At 41.5% G+C, this 18,499-nt stretch overlaps 1 protein-coding gene and 1 long non-coding RNA gene across 30 annotated transcripts in view; one reads left to right on the top strand and one right to left on the bottom strand.

The window, feature by feature from the left end:
- Positions 1–8,673: 8,673 nt before the first annotated feature.
- The window catches only part of PPHLN1 (periphilin 1), a 135,861-nt gene continuing 126,035 nt past the window's right edge, over positions 8,674–18,499 (bottom strand). For 19 of the 29 annotated variants that reach the window (XM_032248488.1, XM_032248482.1, XM_032248485.1 and 16 more), the window contains 3 exons: positions 16,750–16,864; positions 14,607–14,707; positions 8,674–11,763 (listed from right to left, as the gene is read on the bottom strand). In XM_032248488.1, the coding sequence (XP_032104379.1) occupies positions 11,083–11,763; positions 14,607–14,707; positions 16,750–16,864 (897 nt within the window). In that variant the 3' untranslated portion in view covers positions 8,674–11,082. Of the gene's footprint in view, positions 11,764–14,606; positions 14,708–15,839; positions 16,865–18,499 lie in introns of those variants that run through there. The other 10 variants (XM_032248496.1, XM_032248500.1, XM_032248506.1 and 7 more) reach the window with 6 other exon arrangements.
- LOC116530411 lies at positions 17,519–17,800 on the top strand. Its single transcript, XR_004259979.1, has 2 exons — positions 17,519–17,693; positions 17,727–17,800. It is a non-coding gene; the product is annotated as an uncharacterized LOC116530411 (long non-coding RNA).

Below are 18,499 nucleotides of genomic sequence, written 5' to 3'. Positions count from 1 at the left end.
CCTTTTTTTTTTTTTTTTTTTTTTTTTTTTGAGATGGAGTTTCACTCTTGTTGCCCAGGCTGGAGTGCAATGGCACAATCTTGGCTCATTGCAACCTCTGCTTTCCGGGTTCAAGAGATTCTCCTGCCTCAGCCTCCTGAGTAGCCGGGATTACAGGGTGCCTGCCACCATGCCCAGCTAGCTTTTTATATTTTTAGTAGACGCAGGGTTTCACTAAGTTAGCCAGGCTGGTCTTGAACCCCTGACCTTAAGGTGATCCACCCGCCTCAGCCTCCTAAAGTGCTGGGATTACAGGCATGAGCCACTGTGTCTGGCTAGTAATGTAACTTTCAAGCTTAAAAATTAATCCCGTTTATATCCAGGCAGCAGGAAAATTAATTTTTTTTTAATAAATGAAAAAATCCTGGTTAGCAGCAATAACAGAAGACTATTTACAAAGAAAGAAAGAAGCAACTGCCTTACAGTTACGTAAAGAATTAGCAAGAAAGCCTATAGTTGCTTAGTCCATTCTCACATTACTACAAAGAACTGCCAAGACTGGTTAATTTATAAAGGAAAGAGGTTTAATTGACCCAGTGCGGCATGACTGAGGCCGCCTCAGGAAACACAATCATGGCAGAAGGGGAAACAAACACGTCTTACATGGCAGCAGGCAGAGAGACCGTGTGAAGGAAGCGAAGGGGGAAGAGCCCCGTTATAAAACCTTCAGATCTCATGAGAATTCACTCACTATCACAAGAACAGCATGGGGGAAACTGGCCTCATAATCCAATCATTTCCCTCCCTCCACAGGTAGGGATGACAATTCAAGATGAGATTTGGATGAGGACACAGAACCACACCATATTCTGCCCCTGGCCCATCCCAGTTCCTACAAGTAGTTACTAGGTCTAGGTTAACAAGAATTCAAAGTATCTGGTCAGTCACTAAACAAAATTGGGTCTTGAGATAAATACCAAATTTTAAAATGCTGCACCTCATCTATAGGTGAAGCAGAACCTTAACAGCTGAATTTTCCATACTTCTTGGCAGTCACTGGAGAACATTTTGCTGAAGGCCTATGGAAGAATACTGGCAAAAAGTCACTTTCAGCTCTGGTTAAAACAATTCAAAAAAAAAAAAAAAGATTCATTTTGTGTGTGATACTCTGCTTTGTATTAAATAGTTCCTGAGTTAAAAATACCAGAAGAGAAAGGAGATGTCATTTGCTATCTAACCCTCTCACTTCAGACACAAATCATGTAGCTTATGAAAAGGGTAGTGAGATTGGAATGGGTACTCGAGACTGCTGATCTCCATGTATGGCATGGGACCCAGGGCTTTAAATTGTGCTGGAAGTATTGGGTGGACTATTTCAGCAGTGCCCAGAGGATTTTAGGACAATTTATTATTACTTTTTTTTTTTTTTTTAACAAGGCTAGTCAAGGCCAGGAACGGTGGCTCATGCCTGTAATCACTTTGGGAAGCCGAGGCTGAGAGACTGCTTGGGGCCAGGAGTTCGAGATCAGCCTGACCAACATGGCGAAACCCCATCACCATGAAAGTACAAAATTAGCTGGGTGTGGTGGCAGGTGCCTGTAATCCCAGCTACAGAGGCTGAGGCAAGATATTTGCTTGAACCCAGGAGGAGGTGGTGGAGGCAGAGGCTGCGGCAGAGCCTGCAGTGAGCCAAGATCGTGCCATTGAACTCCAACCTGGGCGACAGAGCAAGACTCCATCTTAAAAAAAAAAAAAAAAAAAAAGCGGCTAGTCAAGTGAAGCAGTGGGAGTGGAGAAGGAACAAAGAAATCTGTAACTGGTTGTGATCAATTAGTTGTAAATACCACTGCACTCGGAACAGCCGATTTCAGATTTTTTTTTATTTTTTTGAGACAGTCTCCCTCTGTTGCCCAGGCTGGCAGACAGTGGTGCAATTTCAGCTCAGTGCAACCTCTGCGTCCCGGGTTCAAGCTATTCTCCTGCCTCAGCTTCCTGAGTAGCTGCGATTACAGGCACACACCACCACCCCAGCTAATTTTTCTATTTTTAGTAAAGAGGGGGTTTTGTCATGTTGGCCAGGCTGATCCCAAACTCCTGACCTCAGGTGACAGACCTGCCTCAGCCTCCCAAAGTGTTGGGATTACAGGCGTCAGCCACTGCGCCAGGCATCAGAACAATTTTTAGCAGTGTGGGTACATTTTGGTTTCTTGGACTGCTGTTTTCTAATAGACTCGACTACTGCCATGGAAAGAACAATGTTGCTAGATCATCAGATTTTTCAACAGACGCCAAGAATCTGAATTTTTGTAGGAATCTCCCAGCTTTTAAATGCTGGCACCAAATTTAAGTATTTCTGAAACACTGTTGAGCAAAATAAGCCTGTCATTAGCTAGTCTCCAACCCGAGTTATAAATTCAGTAGTCTGAAGCTGATTCCCTTATCTCTTACAGCTGTCGAGGGAAGTCACAACTAATTCCTGTTTATAGAAAATACATGTGACCTTTAGCCTGCAGTGGCTCAAGCCTGTAATCCCAGCACTTTGAATGGCTGAGGTGGATGGATCACGTGAGGTCAGGAGTTCAAGACCAGCCTGGCCAACAGGATGAACCCTTGTCTGTCTCTACTAAAAATACAAAAATTAGCCAGCCATGGTGTCTTGTGCCTATAGTCCGAGCTACTCAGGAGGCTAAGGCAGGAGAATTGCTCGAACCTGGGAGGTGGAGGTTGCAGTGAGCCAAGATTGCGCCACTGCACTCCAGCCTGGGCAACAGAATGAGACTCTGGCACAAATAGATATAGATTGATACACAGATACATAGATACAAACATAGATAAAACACATGTGATCTTTTTGGACACACAAAGAAGAAAAATCTATTGGGATCCAGAAAATTCCACTAAAAGGCTTATTATCAATTCAATCCTAGTAATGCAATTATGATAAAATCCATTTTAATTAGTCAAATGAGAAAACTGCTAATTGCCTAGTTAGATTCTCCACATTCACCGAAACAGTCTAAAAACAGAAGGCATGCTCCTGTATAGTCACATGGGTTTTCTGTAAACTCCCAAACCATTAGAAAGGCTTTCAGGTAAACTGGGCCAAGGAGAAATGTGAAGAAATAACTGAAATTTTTATCTCTGAGCTCACATTTGGCCAAAGTTATAGAATCATAAACTTTACTGGGGGAATAAGGTTTAATGCTAGCTTTTCCTTTTTTTTTTACAATGAGGTCTCACCCTGCCAACTAGGCTGGAGGACAGTGGTGGGATCACTGCAGCGTCAAATTCCTGAGCTCAATCGATCCTCCCACCTCAGTCTCCCAAGTAGCTGTGACTACAGAGGTATGCCACCATGCATGGCTAAGGGTGGGTTTCAAAATGCTTTGGGTAGAGAATATGGAGGAAAAGTAAGACATTGGGTGTATAAATAGACTTGGCCACAGGATTAGAGCCAATTCATTCTGTTTGAACAGACCTGAGTAGCTGGTCAAGCATTCCCATTTTGGGGATCAACTTCAGCCTCAACTTTTCTTTTTACAAAAGAAATTTCACATCTCTATAACTATATGCACAAGGCACTGTTATGCCAACTTTCAAAACAACTTGCAACCTACTCTCAAATTATCAGATTCCTGACAATGGTAATAGTACCATTAGGAATACAAACCTTAAACCAGGCATGGTTGCTTATACCTGTAATCCCAGCACTTTGGGAGGCTGAGGCAAGTGGATGGCTTGTGGCCAGGAGTTTGACGCTGCAGTGAGCTATGATCACACCACTATGCTCCAGCCTGGGTGACAGTGAGACCCTCTCTCTTCAAAAAAAAAAAAAAAAAAAAAAAAAAAAAAAAAAAAAAAAGGAATCTTTTTTTTTTTTTTTTTTTTTCCCAGATGGAGTTTCACTCTTGTTGCCCAGGCTGGAGTGTGATGGCGTCGTCTCAGGTCACTGCAACCTCCGCCTCCCAGGTTCAAGTTATTTACCTGCCTCAGCCTCTCAAGTAGCTAGAATTACAGGCACCCACCACCACACCTAATTTTTCTATTTTTAGTAGAGATAGGTTTTTACCATGTTGGCCAGGCTGGTCTCGAACTCCTGACCTCAACTGATCCACCCACCTCAGCTTCCTAAAGAGCTGGGATTACAGGTGTGAGCCACCTCGCCCAGCCAAAAGTATGAATCTTAAATGTTAATAATTGTTTTAGCATTTTTCAATAACTGAACCAAGCAACTGCCATTGGGAAAGTCGATTCCTAGTCTGACAGAAATCCATCACAAAGCTGATTTTGCAGAGTAGCTGGTGTGAAGCACATGAACTCCAGGATTCAGATGTGGCTTAGGAGACCCACCTCTCTCATTAGCTCACAGAGGTTAAGAGTTCTGACCATTTCCACTCTGTAAAATGAGAGTGCTAGACCAGCTCAAAGGCTTCCTTCCAGCCTCAGTATTCTGTGGTGACTGGATTGAATTTATTAGGTCAGCAGGAGACTTTTCACTCAGCATAAACTGTCGTCTCTCTTTTCCCTTTCACTTACCAACATGTCTGTCTGGAAAGGATTCCTGAAAGGATGGAACCCTACCCCCACCCCTAAAGACTGTGGATTATGGAAGTTGGGAACTTTAAAGACGGCCTTTTAAAAATATATATTAACGTTTGGGTATTGGGGTGGGCAAGAGGTTAAACTAAAGAAAAAGAAGGCTGGGTGCGGTGGCTCATGCCTGTAATCCCAGCAGTTTGGGAGGCTGAGGTGGGTGGATCAGTTGAGGTCAGGAGTTCGAGATCAGCCTGGCCAACATGGTGAAAACCCGTCTCTACTAAAAATACAAAAACTTTTAGTATTTGGTGGCACATGCATGTAATCCTAGCAACTTGGGAGGCTCAGCCAGGAAAACTACTTGAACCTGAGAGGCGGAAGGTTGCAGTGAGGTGGGATCACACCGCTGCACTCCTGCCTAGGCGACAGGCTGAGACTCTGTCTCCAAAAAAAGAATCTTGGGGATTGTTATTTCCCTATCAGTGCGTATGCTTCAAATTGGCTTTATTGCCATTAAGTAGACAGTTTGGAGACAATTACAGAGTATGTGGAGGGCAAGATATTTTACTCCACGTTATTTCTCCTCCAGGAGGAAAAGTAGATTTTTTTCCCTACTTCTCAGAGTGCTGCTATGAGCAGCAATCTTAGTCTTGAATCTCTGAACATGCTGTAAGCAAAGCTGAAAAGGTACTATGTTTAATTAATGTTGGTTCCTAAATAGGAGAGTTAAATTACCTGGTTCATTTTACGTCAATAGCTCTTCTCAAACTCCAACATGAGGTCTGGTGCAGCAGCCAAAGAGACTGAGTCCCTGGCTGTGCTGTGGCTTTGGGAGCTGGAAGTCCCCGTTCTACTTGCCCTCAGCAGCTCCTCCTCATCAATATTGCGGAATAGTGTTTTCTAAAATAACTCTAGGCTGGGCGCCGTGGCTCACGCCTGTAATCCCAGTGCTTTGGAAGCCCCTCTCTGGGAGGGGGGAAGATCGCTTGAGCCCAGGAGTTTGAAACCAGCCTGAGTAACACAGCAAGATTCAGATGGTGAAATGATTGAAAAGTTTGGTGCTTCTCAGAATTCTATAAAATATTTAGCATATTAAACCTAAAAGTAAAATATTTTAAATGACATCCAATATAGTATACTAGAGTCTATTCTACAAAAGTAGCAGAATATAAGTGTGTTTTTTGTTTTTTGAGATAGGGTCTCTCTGTTGCCCATGCTGGAGTGCAGTGGCGCCATCTGAGCTCACTGCAACCTCCGTCCCCTGGGCTGAAGTGATCCTCCCACCTCAGCCACCAGGCCCAGCCGCCCAGCTGCCTGGCCGATGCTATTCTAATGCTACAGCATTATCACTAAAATTGTCTAAGGTTTTAATTCCTATTAAAAAACAAACCAACAAACACTTGGCTGGGTGAGGTAGCTTAAGCCTGTAATCTAGCACTTTGGGAGACTGAGACAGGTGGATCGCTTGAGATCAGGAGTTTGAGACCAGCCTTGTCAACATGGCAAAACTCTCTCTCTACAAAAAATACTAAAATTACCCAGGTGTGGTGGCACGTGCCTGTGGTCCCTGCTACGGAGGCTGAGGTGGGAGGACCGCTTGAGCCTGGTGGAGGTTCCAGTGAGCCGAGATCGCGCAGGTGCGCTCCAGTCTGGACGACAGAGACCGACCCTGCCTCAAGAAAATTCACAAATAAACAAAAAGACCATCAATCTATGGGAGCAGAGCTGAAAAAACAACATGCTATAGAATTAGGCTGTCTGCTGCTATACATGTTCACACGGCTGTAACAATACTTACCAACATTCAAAATACAGCTTACAACTCTTAATTCAAAGCCTTTTATAGAATTAGTCCCCCTCATCCCAAGATTTCCATTACAATGGAAATGCAGGAGTGGAGCAGCCTGCTCAGGGCCTACACTGGTGAAGGAAATGCTCAGATGTTATTTGACAAAAATGATCAACAAGTTTGAGCAAAAAGGAAGCTGCTATAACAAGAAACCAAACAAAAATGTGGCTTAAAAAAATAAAGACATTTAATCTGCTCTCACGTAACAGTTCAATATTCCATGTGGTCATTCAGGGATCCAGGTTCCCTCCATCTTGTGACTCTGAAAAAAAAAAAAAAAAATCAAGGCTACATTGCTATCGCTACTACTTTTGGGAAGGGATAAAAGTGCATGGAGGAGGTACAGTAACTGTCGTCAGGTTCCTAACACGGAATTAGCAGCATTTCCAATTAAATTTTGTAGGACTTAATTGCTTCATACACCTAAAACTACAAGGAAAACAGCAAATATAGTCCCAGTTAGGCAGGCATGTTATTCAATGTCAACCCCAATTACCATGGAAAAAATGGTGAGAATAGATTGTGGTAACTACCTCAGCTACTGGTCCGCCCCTACCCCCACCCCGCAGCTTTTTTCCACTGAATTGGGTAACATTAGTGCTCTCCAGAGAACTGGCAGGAAGGAGGTGACAAATGCACTATGCATAACCCACAATCCTTGACCTGGCAAGCAGAGAGTGGCTGTTACTCTCAGGAACCATACAAGCCAGCCTGAGCAGTGTTACAGCTATAAAGCCACCGGGGTGGTTGGCTGCCTGTAGCACTGAATATTGTCTGGAATGAATACTTCAGAGATGATCAGGTCACTGTCTCCAAAACTGTTGCCAAAGAACTGTCAGAGACTTCCCTGGGGCTCAAGACCCATTACAGGAAACTCTGACGTGACACTGAAACCAGTGTATATTTTGGCAGTAGAGCAGAGTCCTTCCTTAAGGAGATCTGGCCTCCCCTTCAGGAGGTTCTAGATCTGTGAAGTTGCTAAGGGCTATGAAAAATCCGCATTTTTGGTAAGAATACTACATAGGTAATGTTTCCAAATTCCATTCTTAAGTAGGAGAGAGGGTAAAGATAAAAGCATTCAATATCCTTCCCATTCAGCTCTCAACTTACCTTTTCCCACCTTCATCCCCTGTCATCTTCAGCACACAGCTTCAGGACACAGGACACGTTTCCCTCCTCCTGGACCTCTAATAAATGCTTCCCCTCTCTGCCTGAATAAGTCATATTCCTCAAAGACCCAGGGGTCAAATATAATTTCCTTTGTGAAGCCACCTTTAACAAATATGAGTATCTGCTACGTTCCAAACTACGTTAAGAACTGGGGTGCCTATATATACCAAGGTTTTCCTATGCATATGCACCTATGGTAAAGGTTAATTTATAAATTAGGCACATTAAGAGATTAAGAATAAAATAGAACAATTATAAGAATGTAATGAAAGTTACATGACTGTGGTCTATTTCTTATTGTACTGTACCCTTCCTCTGATGATGGGATGTGAGATGGTAAAATGCCTGCATGGTGAAATGAAGTGAGGTAGGTGACACAGGCATTGTGACACACCATGAGGCTACTACTGACGTTCTTTTTTTTAGACAGGGTCTGGCTCTGTCACCCAAGCTGGAATGCCGTCTTAACTCACTGCAACCTCCACCTCCCAGGCTCAAGTGATTCTCATGCCTCAGCCTCCCGAGTAGCTGGGATTACAGGCGCCTGCCACCATGCCCGGCTAATTTTTGTATTTTCAGTAAAGATGGGGTTTCACCATATTGGCCAGGCTGGTCTCAAACTCCTGACCTCAAGTGATCCACCCACACTGGCCTCCCAAAGGGCTTGGATTACAGGCATGAGCACCGCTACTGACCTTCTGATGATACATCAGAAGGAGGATCATCTGCTTTGGGTGATCCTGGATCATGGAGCCATGACATGGTCAATGCTTGGATGTCAGGAGTAGATGGTGTAGATGACTAACAGGTGGGTAGTATGCACAGTGTGGATATATTAGAGAAAGGGATGACTGACGTGACCAGTGGGACAAAGCGTGGTGCTGCAAGATTTCATTCAGAATGGCACACAATTGAAAGCTTATGAGTTGTTTCTGAAATTTTCCATCTAATATTTTTGGACCATGGTAGCCATGGATTACTTATACCATGTAATGCAAAACCACAAATAATGGGGCACTACTGCAGTCTCTCAATTCTCAAACTTCCTCTATCCTGCTGCTAAGAAGTAATCTTGCAGTAAAGAGTAATAAAGCCCACATTTTAGCAAAATACTTTAAGCCTGTTAAAAGACAATCTAATTACTTAAATGTGGCTGCTTTATTTTGCACTTTTAAAATTCATGAAAAGCTTTACAATATCTGCATTCTACCTGCTGATCACCAAGGCTTTATGGTAAGACAATGAAAATTTTATCACATCAACTGGGCATATGCAAAAACAACAGGTAATTTACAAACAAATCTTTTTAATCAAGAACATTATGTAAAATACACACTCTGGTCAACATCTGAATTCCATCTAGACTTTAAGAGTCTTAAAAAAAAAAAAAAACAAAACCCAAACAGATTTTAACACTAACAATCCTAACGGAATAATGCTGATGGCAAGTCATAAACAGCTTTAAATGCTGAATGTAATTTGGGGAAAGGGGAGAAAAAGAAATTATCTGCGGAACCTAAAAATACATCTGTTAGTAAGACTTCTCTGACTTAATGAATTTCAACAAAGTGAACAACTCCTATACCTTTGGTAGTTCCTCAAGCTTTGTTTTTAAACTTGTGACATCAAAGGATCTGAACCCTAGGACTAGAATACTTAAGGAAAAAATCCCAGGGAAGAGGGGAGGAGGAAAAACAAGACTAGAACTTTCTTAGTCTAGCTAAGGTGGTTAACTGCTGAGTCTGCCCTGCAGACTCTGGCCAAGTGAGGAATGAAAGAAATACTCAGACACAGGTAGACTGTGAAAGAGAGCTAAGGGACTGCCAGCTTTGTGTTGCCAAAGAGAGACAGTCCTGATAAGCCAGAGCGGCTTGTATTTATTCAGTACAGATTTAATGACAAGGGCCTGGAGCAAACACAATTTGTGGGTAATTAATATTGTTGTTCCCCACCTTCCAGGGAGCAGTCTTGCACAGGCACAGATTATCAAAGGTTGGTTTCTGGAGACATAAGCAAACAAACTTACCTAGATAAATTCCTGTACACTCCCTTGTTACCTACCCCTTGCCCTTAGCCTCAGGATAAGAGAATTGGCTGCCTTCAGCTTTTATTCTCTCCTGAAGCTTTTGCAAAACCTTGAGACCTTTCAGGGTTTGCGTTCTCTCCCTGTAATTTCTCCCACCACCGTGACCCATCTCCTACATCTCCCCCTTATCTGCTTTTTTTTTTTTTTTTTCATTAGGCTTTGTTGCTTGGAGAGTACAGATGTGTGCAGCAACAGGTTTGTCAGGCGTAGTGGTCATTGCTCATTTTTCGGCTTTGCATCCTAGAATTGGCAAATAACATGAGACAAACATGAGTATAATCAGTAATATATTTTTCTAATTAAGGAGCGACCCCCCCCCAGGAGTGGGGGGGGTCTATCCAGGAGAGATGTTCTTCTACATCCTTCTATATGGCTGTATGTTGAGCGTGTAGATTTACGGCATTTAGGGATTCTAGAATTTTAGTTGTAAGTTGTTTTACATCTGTGGTTACATTATCATATAAGATTCCCCAGAGGTGGTGTTTCATCTCATCCTAACTATGGATTGATTGATTCCAGGGTAGAAAGCTGACACAGATATACTTATGCTCCCAGTCACAGTTTAATTGCTGTCGGAGTGCCAGTGCATCATGTCATTCCCCTACATATTCCAAGGCACCATCAAGGGCTTGCGGATGTGCAGTAATTTTTTGATCTACACCCTGCTGTAAGAGAAGTTCACTAGACATGTTTCTGGCCACGTTATCTACAACAGTAGCTGTTTGTACTGATTCAGTAATAGATCCAACAGTGACACCAGTAGTGGCTACGATGACTATGGCTGAGCCTATAAAGGCTAGCGTACTTATGAATCTTTTGTGTCTGACCTGGGACAGAGTATGTTCTAGGGAGGCAAGAGCAGAGAAACCTTGCCAATCTCACCTCAAACTGACTGGTAGGAATGTCTCAGATTGTCTCCATAATACCATGACACTAGTAATACTTAAACTAGATACACGGTAATTAGTGATACATGAGGCAAACCAGGTTGCCTTGTCCCTGCATTCAGGTCACAAACATGGAGTTTTGAGGTGTAATGGAAATATTGGTTCCCATAAGGAAAACACATGGATGGGCAGTGCAAATCAGGCACTGATCTGTGCGATTATGAATAAAAGGCATACTATAATTGTTAATGGAATTATGATATATCCCATGCCAGGTGATAAGGGTGGTGCTAAGATGTCCCAGGTGCCATGAAGTGCCTTGGGGTAGCATGGATTCTACTTGGGGTCTGGGATATCCCATCCCCTCATCCACGCAAATCATAGTGGAGCAGGACGTGGCTATGAAACTGCGACTGATGCCACAATGGATGCGAACATCAGTATGGTCACCCCGCAAATAGCCATGAGGGCTCCAGTATATGATGTCATAATTGCCTAACTGGAGGCTACAGGCTCGTCCCCCATGACAGACCCCTCAGCCAAAGTGGAATCCATTACTTTCCTGGGTTTGTTCTTTAGGGATAGGGAGGAATGTTGGGGAAGGTGGCATTAGTTGCGTTGCCCAGTTTGAGGCTACCTACAACCAAGAACGTTAAGGCATTTCCTTTGCCATGATGTAGCAATAATTCTGTCTGGGCAGGTACACAGTCAGGATTAGAACTTTTATAACTTACACACAATGGAAGGATAGTGGAGTGATATATAGTGTTACCTGGCACCTTAGTCCAATGTGTGTCATTAATAAGGGGCCCTACCAGGGGTAAGTCAATCCCTCCTAGCCAAGCAGTTACATTACTAGAGGCTGGGAAGGGAGTGTCTGCCCAGGTAACAGAGTGGAAGAAAGGTGGATCTAGGAGATTAGCCCAATAGAGTGTAGCAGGTACGCGTTGAAAGCAAAGTGAGAGAATAAGAAAGCTTAATACCTTACAAGAGTTGCAATGTATAACAGAAAGCATAGCAAGGAATAAATTATCTGGAGTGCATGGTGTCTGTGTCCGGAGCAGGATTTGTTCAGCCTCCTGAGTTGTCTTCTTCAGCACCCCCCAGGTGATAGTTGGGGCTTGTGCTGTTCGGCGAAGCCGCAACCTCTGGGACCGTAGGTTCTTTGGGGTCACTTCCTTCACTTCTGGCACTGGGTTGGGTTCTGGCTGCACCATGGTAATGTTTGATGCATCGTGCTGGAATCCAAAGAGGGCCTGAGGGGGTGTGAACACAGCATATCCTCTTCCGCATGTTAGCAAATCATTTGGACCATACCATACATTACTATTTACATCTTTCCATAAAACTGCGGGTTTTATGTATTGAGAGGTTTTAGCAAAGTGCTTTTCTATAGGTGATAGAAACGCATACATGTACATATTTTAGTTTTCCAAATTCAGAGACATGTGTAACATCAGTTTGCCATAACTGATTAGGTTCTAGTCCTCTAGGGTTAACACCTGCAGAGGGACGGACATGCCTGTGAGCTGGCAATCTGGGCACTGCAGGATAATTTGTTTAGCTAGTCTCTGGGTAAGCTGAAATTGTTCAGTTTCTCCAATTTTGGTGGAAAAATTGATGTGACTGGGTGGTTTGGTTAAGCAAGGATGTCAAAATTTGCAGGTTTGCTTGATTATTGCTATAAGCCAGTGGGCCAGGCAGTGAGCTGTGGGCTCAAATATGTATGATAAAAATGGACGTGTACGTTGATCCAAAAATTGCTGGAGTTGAAGAAAAAGTGCACACAGGGTGAGCTCAACAGTGGACTTAATGAGGGCTCTTTTAAGGTTCTGCAATAAATAAAAGAGTAAGCAGAGTAACTAACAATATTGATGGGCTGAGCTGAAAAGGTTTCCAGGGCCAATATAAGGGCTCTAACCTCAGCTCTCTGAGTGCCAGCAAATCCAGAATGAGTGAGAGAATAATGTGGTTCCCACCAAATAGCCCTTTCCATTTTTACCAGAGCCATCAGTAAAAAGTGTTATAGTATTAGGTATGGGTGAGTGAGCTACCTTTGTAGGCACAACTACAGGAGTACAAGATAAGAACTAGAGTAGTATGTCAGCAGGAAGGGCATGTCCTATATGGCCTGCACAATCAGAGGTGCTATCTGAAGGCCTAGAGATAAGGACAGTACTGCTTCAAATTGTTTTTCACTCAGAAGAATTCTTATGACATCAGGGTCATTACCTAGCAACTAACTGCATTGTCTGCAGCCCATACAGATGACTTTACTCACTAGCTAGATATAGGGAGATAGTGTTTTAGTCCTGGTATGTGAGCAAAAAACCAATTCTAGGAAGCGCAGCCCTGGGGCCATCTGTCCTATTAATCCTGTTGGGGAATGTTTAATATTGTGGGTCTATATATTCTAGTTGCCTCTGAGAAATAGCTTACTCTATTTCTTTGCTGTGGGGGTTAAATACCTGGGAGAGTCCAGAACTGTACTGCCCTTTAGGACAGAAAACAGGTTCTGTAATTTGTCAGTAGTTATGACCAAGGTGGGCAAAGCCAATTAATATTGCCCAGTAATTTTTGATAATCATTAAGGTGTGTAAGTTGCTAGTATTTAATGTAACCTTTTGCGGTCTTACTGACTGGGATGTTAGTATGTAGCCAAAATATTTCCAAGGGGAAGACATCTGTATTGTTTCAGGTGCTATGATTAAACCTCTTAACTGTATTTTTTATGACAGGCATATAAACTAAAATGTACTGGCTCTGTTGGGGCTGCTAGTAAAATGTCATTCGGAAAATAAATAATCTTACAATTAGGAAATTCTTTTCTTCTGGGGGAGCAAAGCCTGATTTACATGATACTGACACATGGTAGGACTGTTTAGCATTCCTTGAGGAAGTACTATCCAATGAAATTGGCAAGCTGGTCTTTCATTATTGATAGCTGGTATCGTAAGCACAAATTCTTCTCTGTCCTGTTCTGCAAGGGGAATAATATAAAAGCATTCTTTAAAGTCAAAAAACAACTATAGGCAAATCTCAAGGAATCACCGTGGGGGAACGGAGCCCCTGTTGAAGGGGCCCCGTAGGTTGCAAATTAGCACTGATAGCTCATAAGTCATGCAAAAGTCTCCATTTGCCAGACCTTTTGGGAATGATGAAAATGGGAGAATTCCAAGGGCTGTCTGATGGTTCTACATGGCCAGCTTTTAATTGTTCCTCAACTAATTCATGGTCTTGTTGTAATTTTTCTCCCTTTAAAGGCTGCTGTTTTACCTAAACTGAATTTTGAGAGAGCCATGTAGCGGAGGAATAGTAACAGTGGCTATTATTAGAAAGGGTTTTGCTGTTCACATAATTTATTAAATTCTGCCTTCCAGAGGAGGTATTGACGGTCCTCTGAAGTTGTTTTAGCTAGCACTCACCATTCCTATGGTGTTATATGGAAACTGTTTGCTATGGCCTCAATTAATCCTCTCGTAAATGGGCTAGCAGCTCCATTTTCTTTAACGCTTTTCCTTATCTCTTTCTAAGTGTTGAAAGAAATGGGTTTGTATACCTGATTGCCTTGTTGAACATGCATTACCAGGCAGGCCAAGAGTTCCCCTTCTAATGCCACTTGCCTAAGACAGGGTCCCATAGCTGTAGTGTACCCTTGCCTTTTCCCCAATTTATTGAGGGAGGAGGCTCAGGGAGGAGGAGGAGGAGGCCATAACGTAGGTGATGGTTCCTCCTCCCTTCCCTTTTTAGGCTCTTCTGTGTAGAGCAGGGCCAAAGTAGTCCTAACTAAGGTCCATAACATCGAAGATGTTACTGGGACCCATTGTCCTTGTACATGTTATCATTTAAGGTTTCTCCCCACTTGTTCCCAGAGCTCTAGGTCCAGCATGCCTTCTTCTGGGAACTATGGGTTATAGGGAACAACAGTTTGCATTCGCTCCCCTAATTGAGCCTGTGAAACAGGCTCCGCTAGCTTTAAGCAGTTGTTTTAATACTTTTATATACTGTTTCTGTTGTGCGGATAACTGTTGACTCATGATAAGCCCTAGCTTGAAAACTCCCCCAAACTTGGAAATCCCGAGCAGGACCAATGACTTACTGACTGTGTAGTCTCTTCACCTTCATTTTTGAGGGTTCCGTCATGATCCGTTGCAGCGTTCGTCACATGGGGCGCCAGCTGCTGAGTCTGTCCTGCAGACTCTGGCCGAGCGACGAATGAAAGAAATACTCAGACACAGGCAGGCTGTGAAAGAGCGCTAGGGGACTGTCAGCTTAGTGTCGCCAAAGAGAGAGCAGTCCCATAAGCCAGAGCCGCTGGTATTTACTCAGTATAGATTTAATGACAAAGGCCTGGAGCCAACACAATTTGCGGGTAATTAACATTGTTGCCCCCTCTTTCCAGGGAGCAGTCTTGCACGTGGATGATCAAAGGTTGGTTTCCGGAGACATAAGCAAACAAACTTATCTAGATTAATTCCTTTATACTCCCTTGTTGCCTACCACTTGCCCTTAGCCTCAGGGTAAGAGAATTAGCTGCCTTCAGCTTTTATTCTCTCCTGAAGCTTTTGCAAACCTTCAGATCTTTCAAAAAGATTTACATTCTCTCCCTACAATTTCTCCCACCACCCTGACCAATCTCCTACAGGTAACAAAATCACTGCTCATATGAAGGAAGAATACCAAGAGTTATTATGTGGGATTTAGCTTGGCTTACGTTTTATAAAAGTTAAATAAGTATAACATCTAAATGGCAAAAATAAAAACCCAAGGTGGTCTCATTTAGAAAACTAAAAAAATAATTATTGTCCTCAGTTTTCAAATTTGTGGAATGACACAATACGTATTTTGAGGCACCTGTTATAGGATTTGTTAAAATTATACATACTGCTACTTCTACTTTTAATATAAATTTTATGTGCTCTAGGGTAGGTTTATCAGTCAACGCCACTAAAAATAATGCCAGAATTCAAGTGAGAGAGAAGAGAAATGGAAAGAGGATGGGAGGATATTGAAATTAGGTAGTAATAACAAACATGATTTTTAAAGTTTCCTCACTAATAACACAGAATTGTATATTTTGGCTCAATGTCACTGGGCTGCTGAAGTGAGCAGGAAATGAGTGGAATATCCTAATTGTCCCAGTTAGAGTCTTAAATAACCCGTGATTTGGATGAGGGGTTGTTTCCATAGACTGCTTGGTAAGCGGTAGCTGTGCTATCTAACTGCCAACTCACTTTGTTTCTTTCAAGAACACTTTTGAAAAAACAAGAACCTCTAAAAAGCAGCAGAACAGAACAAAGAACTCATTAGAATACAGAGATTAACACAGGAATAATCTGCTAATAGTTTAATCATGGACATGTTACAATCACCTTGTTTCCTGAAATGCAAAGTATGAGCCAATAAAAAAAAATTTTTTTATAAATAAAATTCCACTATTCCAGGCATATTCCAAAATTTTCCTTTTGATCAAATTTTTTTTGAGAAGTCCCAAACTTAAAATATCCCTCATCTTCCACCTCAAATTACCTCTATTTATTAGTCTTGTATATGGTATTATTTAAGATATACATCAGTGAAAACACCAGGAATTTCAGGATTATTGTAATAAAAGACACTGAGTTCATTACTTGGAAAAACGGATTTTTTCTGAGGTGTCTATCAGAGAATTAAGTGCTCTGTTTTATCATTGAATGAGAATTATTCTCAAAGCAAATATTCTCTAAGATACCAAAGTATTCAGTTTATTAGGATAGTACACTTTAACATATGACAAGTTACAAAGCCTAAGAAAAAGCAAGCAAGTAAATAAAATCACAACTCAGAATTCTAATATTTTCACGTGGTATCATGTGTTGGCAGGGCACAGTGGCTCATGCCTGTAATCTCAACACTTTGGGAGGCCAAGGCAGGCGGATCACTTGAGACCAGGAATTAGAGACCAGCCTGGCCAACACGGTGAAACCCTGTCTCTACAAAAAATACAAAAATTCTAATTAAATATTTTAAGCAGAGTATTTTAGATTTTTACATAATATTAAAATGTGGTCAACTATCATAATGTAATTCTCTGCATCACAAAAAATCCATGTATTAAGGATTTACACAATCCAGGAAGAAAATAATTTTAGAGACCTTTATTTTTTGCCTGTGCAAAAAAATCTAGAAAGGCTCTCCAAAATCTTGAGTGGAAGTATCATATTCTGCAATGAAATGCTTGAGTTCTTCAACACACCGCTCACCTATTTCATGTAAATTCTGCCTCAATGCAAACTGTATAGACTTTTCTAATGAAGGATCTTTTTCGATCAGCATTTTCACCACCATCCCGAAAGTTTCACAGTCTTGTCGGTAAACCTAAAAAGGTAAAGCGCATTTGGTTAGCTGAGAATGAAAATAATTAACCAAATACTTAATCTGACTGAGTTGGCAGAATTATGATGATGATGACATCTAAAACAGAGACACAGTATTACAGTCAAACCTCTCTCGCCCTTGCATTGTCGCTATTGCCAGAGGCCATTTAAACCTCTATCTTTGAGATTTGCTGAAAAGTTGAATAAGAAGGAAAACATTAACATACCACATTACTGAATGTAGAAGTTTGGCATGGCATTTGTCAGTGTAAGGCAGTCTACTCAAAGGACATCAGACTAGAGATGAGAATAAGAACAAATGCTAAACAAGGCATATCAATGACTTTGTTCATGTATTCGGAAGAAAACAGTTTCTGAGCCCCAAACTTTAGATTTGTTTGTTTGAATCATGATCAGATAATAAATTCTGTTTAGTGGCCAGGTGCGGTGGTTAACACCTATAATCTCAGCAATTTGGGATGCGGAGGTGGGTGGATCACCTGAGTTCAGGAGTTCAAGACCAGCCTGGCCAACATGGTGAAACCCCATCTCTGCTAAAAATACAAAAAATTGGCTGGGTGTGGTGGCAGACATCTGTAATTCCAGCTCCTGAGGAAGTCGGTGACCTCTAGAAACTCGGAGAGGCAAGAGAACATATACTCCCAAGAGCCTCCAGAGGAAATGCAGTGCTGTAGACACCTTGATTTGGGTCCAGTAAATCCTGTTTTCAACTCTTTATGTTATTCTAAGGTTCTCATGGCTTATTAACCAAGTTAGACCACATTCTGGGCCATAAAACCTTAAATTTGAAGTAATAGATATCATATAAAGTATGTTTTCAGATCACAATGGAATTAAATTAGAAATAAACAACAGAAAGCTAGCTGAAAAATCTCAGAATATGTGGAGATTAAACAACACACTTCTAAATAACACATAAAAACCACTGGAACAAATAAGTGATTATAACAAGGTTGCAGCATACAAGGGTGCAGGATACAAGATTTTTTAATATACAAAAGTCAATTAATTCCTATGTACCAGTAATGAACAAATGGAATTTGAAATTAAAATACAACACTATGTATATTAGCACTGAAAAAAAAAATCCTTAAGTATAAATCTAACAAAATATATATAAGATTTGTATGAGGAAAACTATAAAATACCAATGAAAGACAATATAAATAAATAGAATGTAAATAAAATATAAACTACATAAATATATCAATATAAATCAATATAAGTAACATATAAATAAGATTTAAGTAGAGAGGTATTTCATATTGACAGGAAGAGTCAATACTGTTAAAATATACGTGCTTCCCAACTTGACCTATAAAAATTTCAACATAGTCTCAATGAAAATCTCAGTAATTAATTTTGTGAATACTGACAAACTGATTTTAAAGTTCATATAGAAAGGCAGGAAACGCGTAACACTGAATATCATATGGAAGAAAAAAACGGAAAAAAATCAAAAGACTGACACAATCCAATTTAAAAACTTACTATAAAGGTGGTTCATGCCTGTAATCCCAGCACCTTGTAAGACGGGAGCAGGCAGATACCTGAGGTCAGGAGTTTGAAACCAGCCTGGCCAACACAGTAAAACCCTGTCTCTACTGAAAATACA

The sequence above is a fragment of the Sapajus apella genome, unplaced genomic scaffold (assembly GCF_009761245.1).
Source record: "Sapajus apella isolate SASKATOON/1434 unplaced genomic scaffold, GSC_monkey_1.0 scaffold66, whole genome shotgun sequence".
NCBI classification, from domain to species: domain Eukaryota; kingdom Metazoa; phylum Chordata; class Mammalia; order Primates; family Cebidae; genus Sapajus; species Sapajus apella.
The sequence above is the reverse complement of the archived record's forward strand: the minus strand, read 5'-3'. Positions and strand labels throughout refer to the sequence as shown.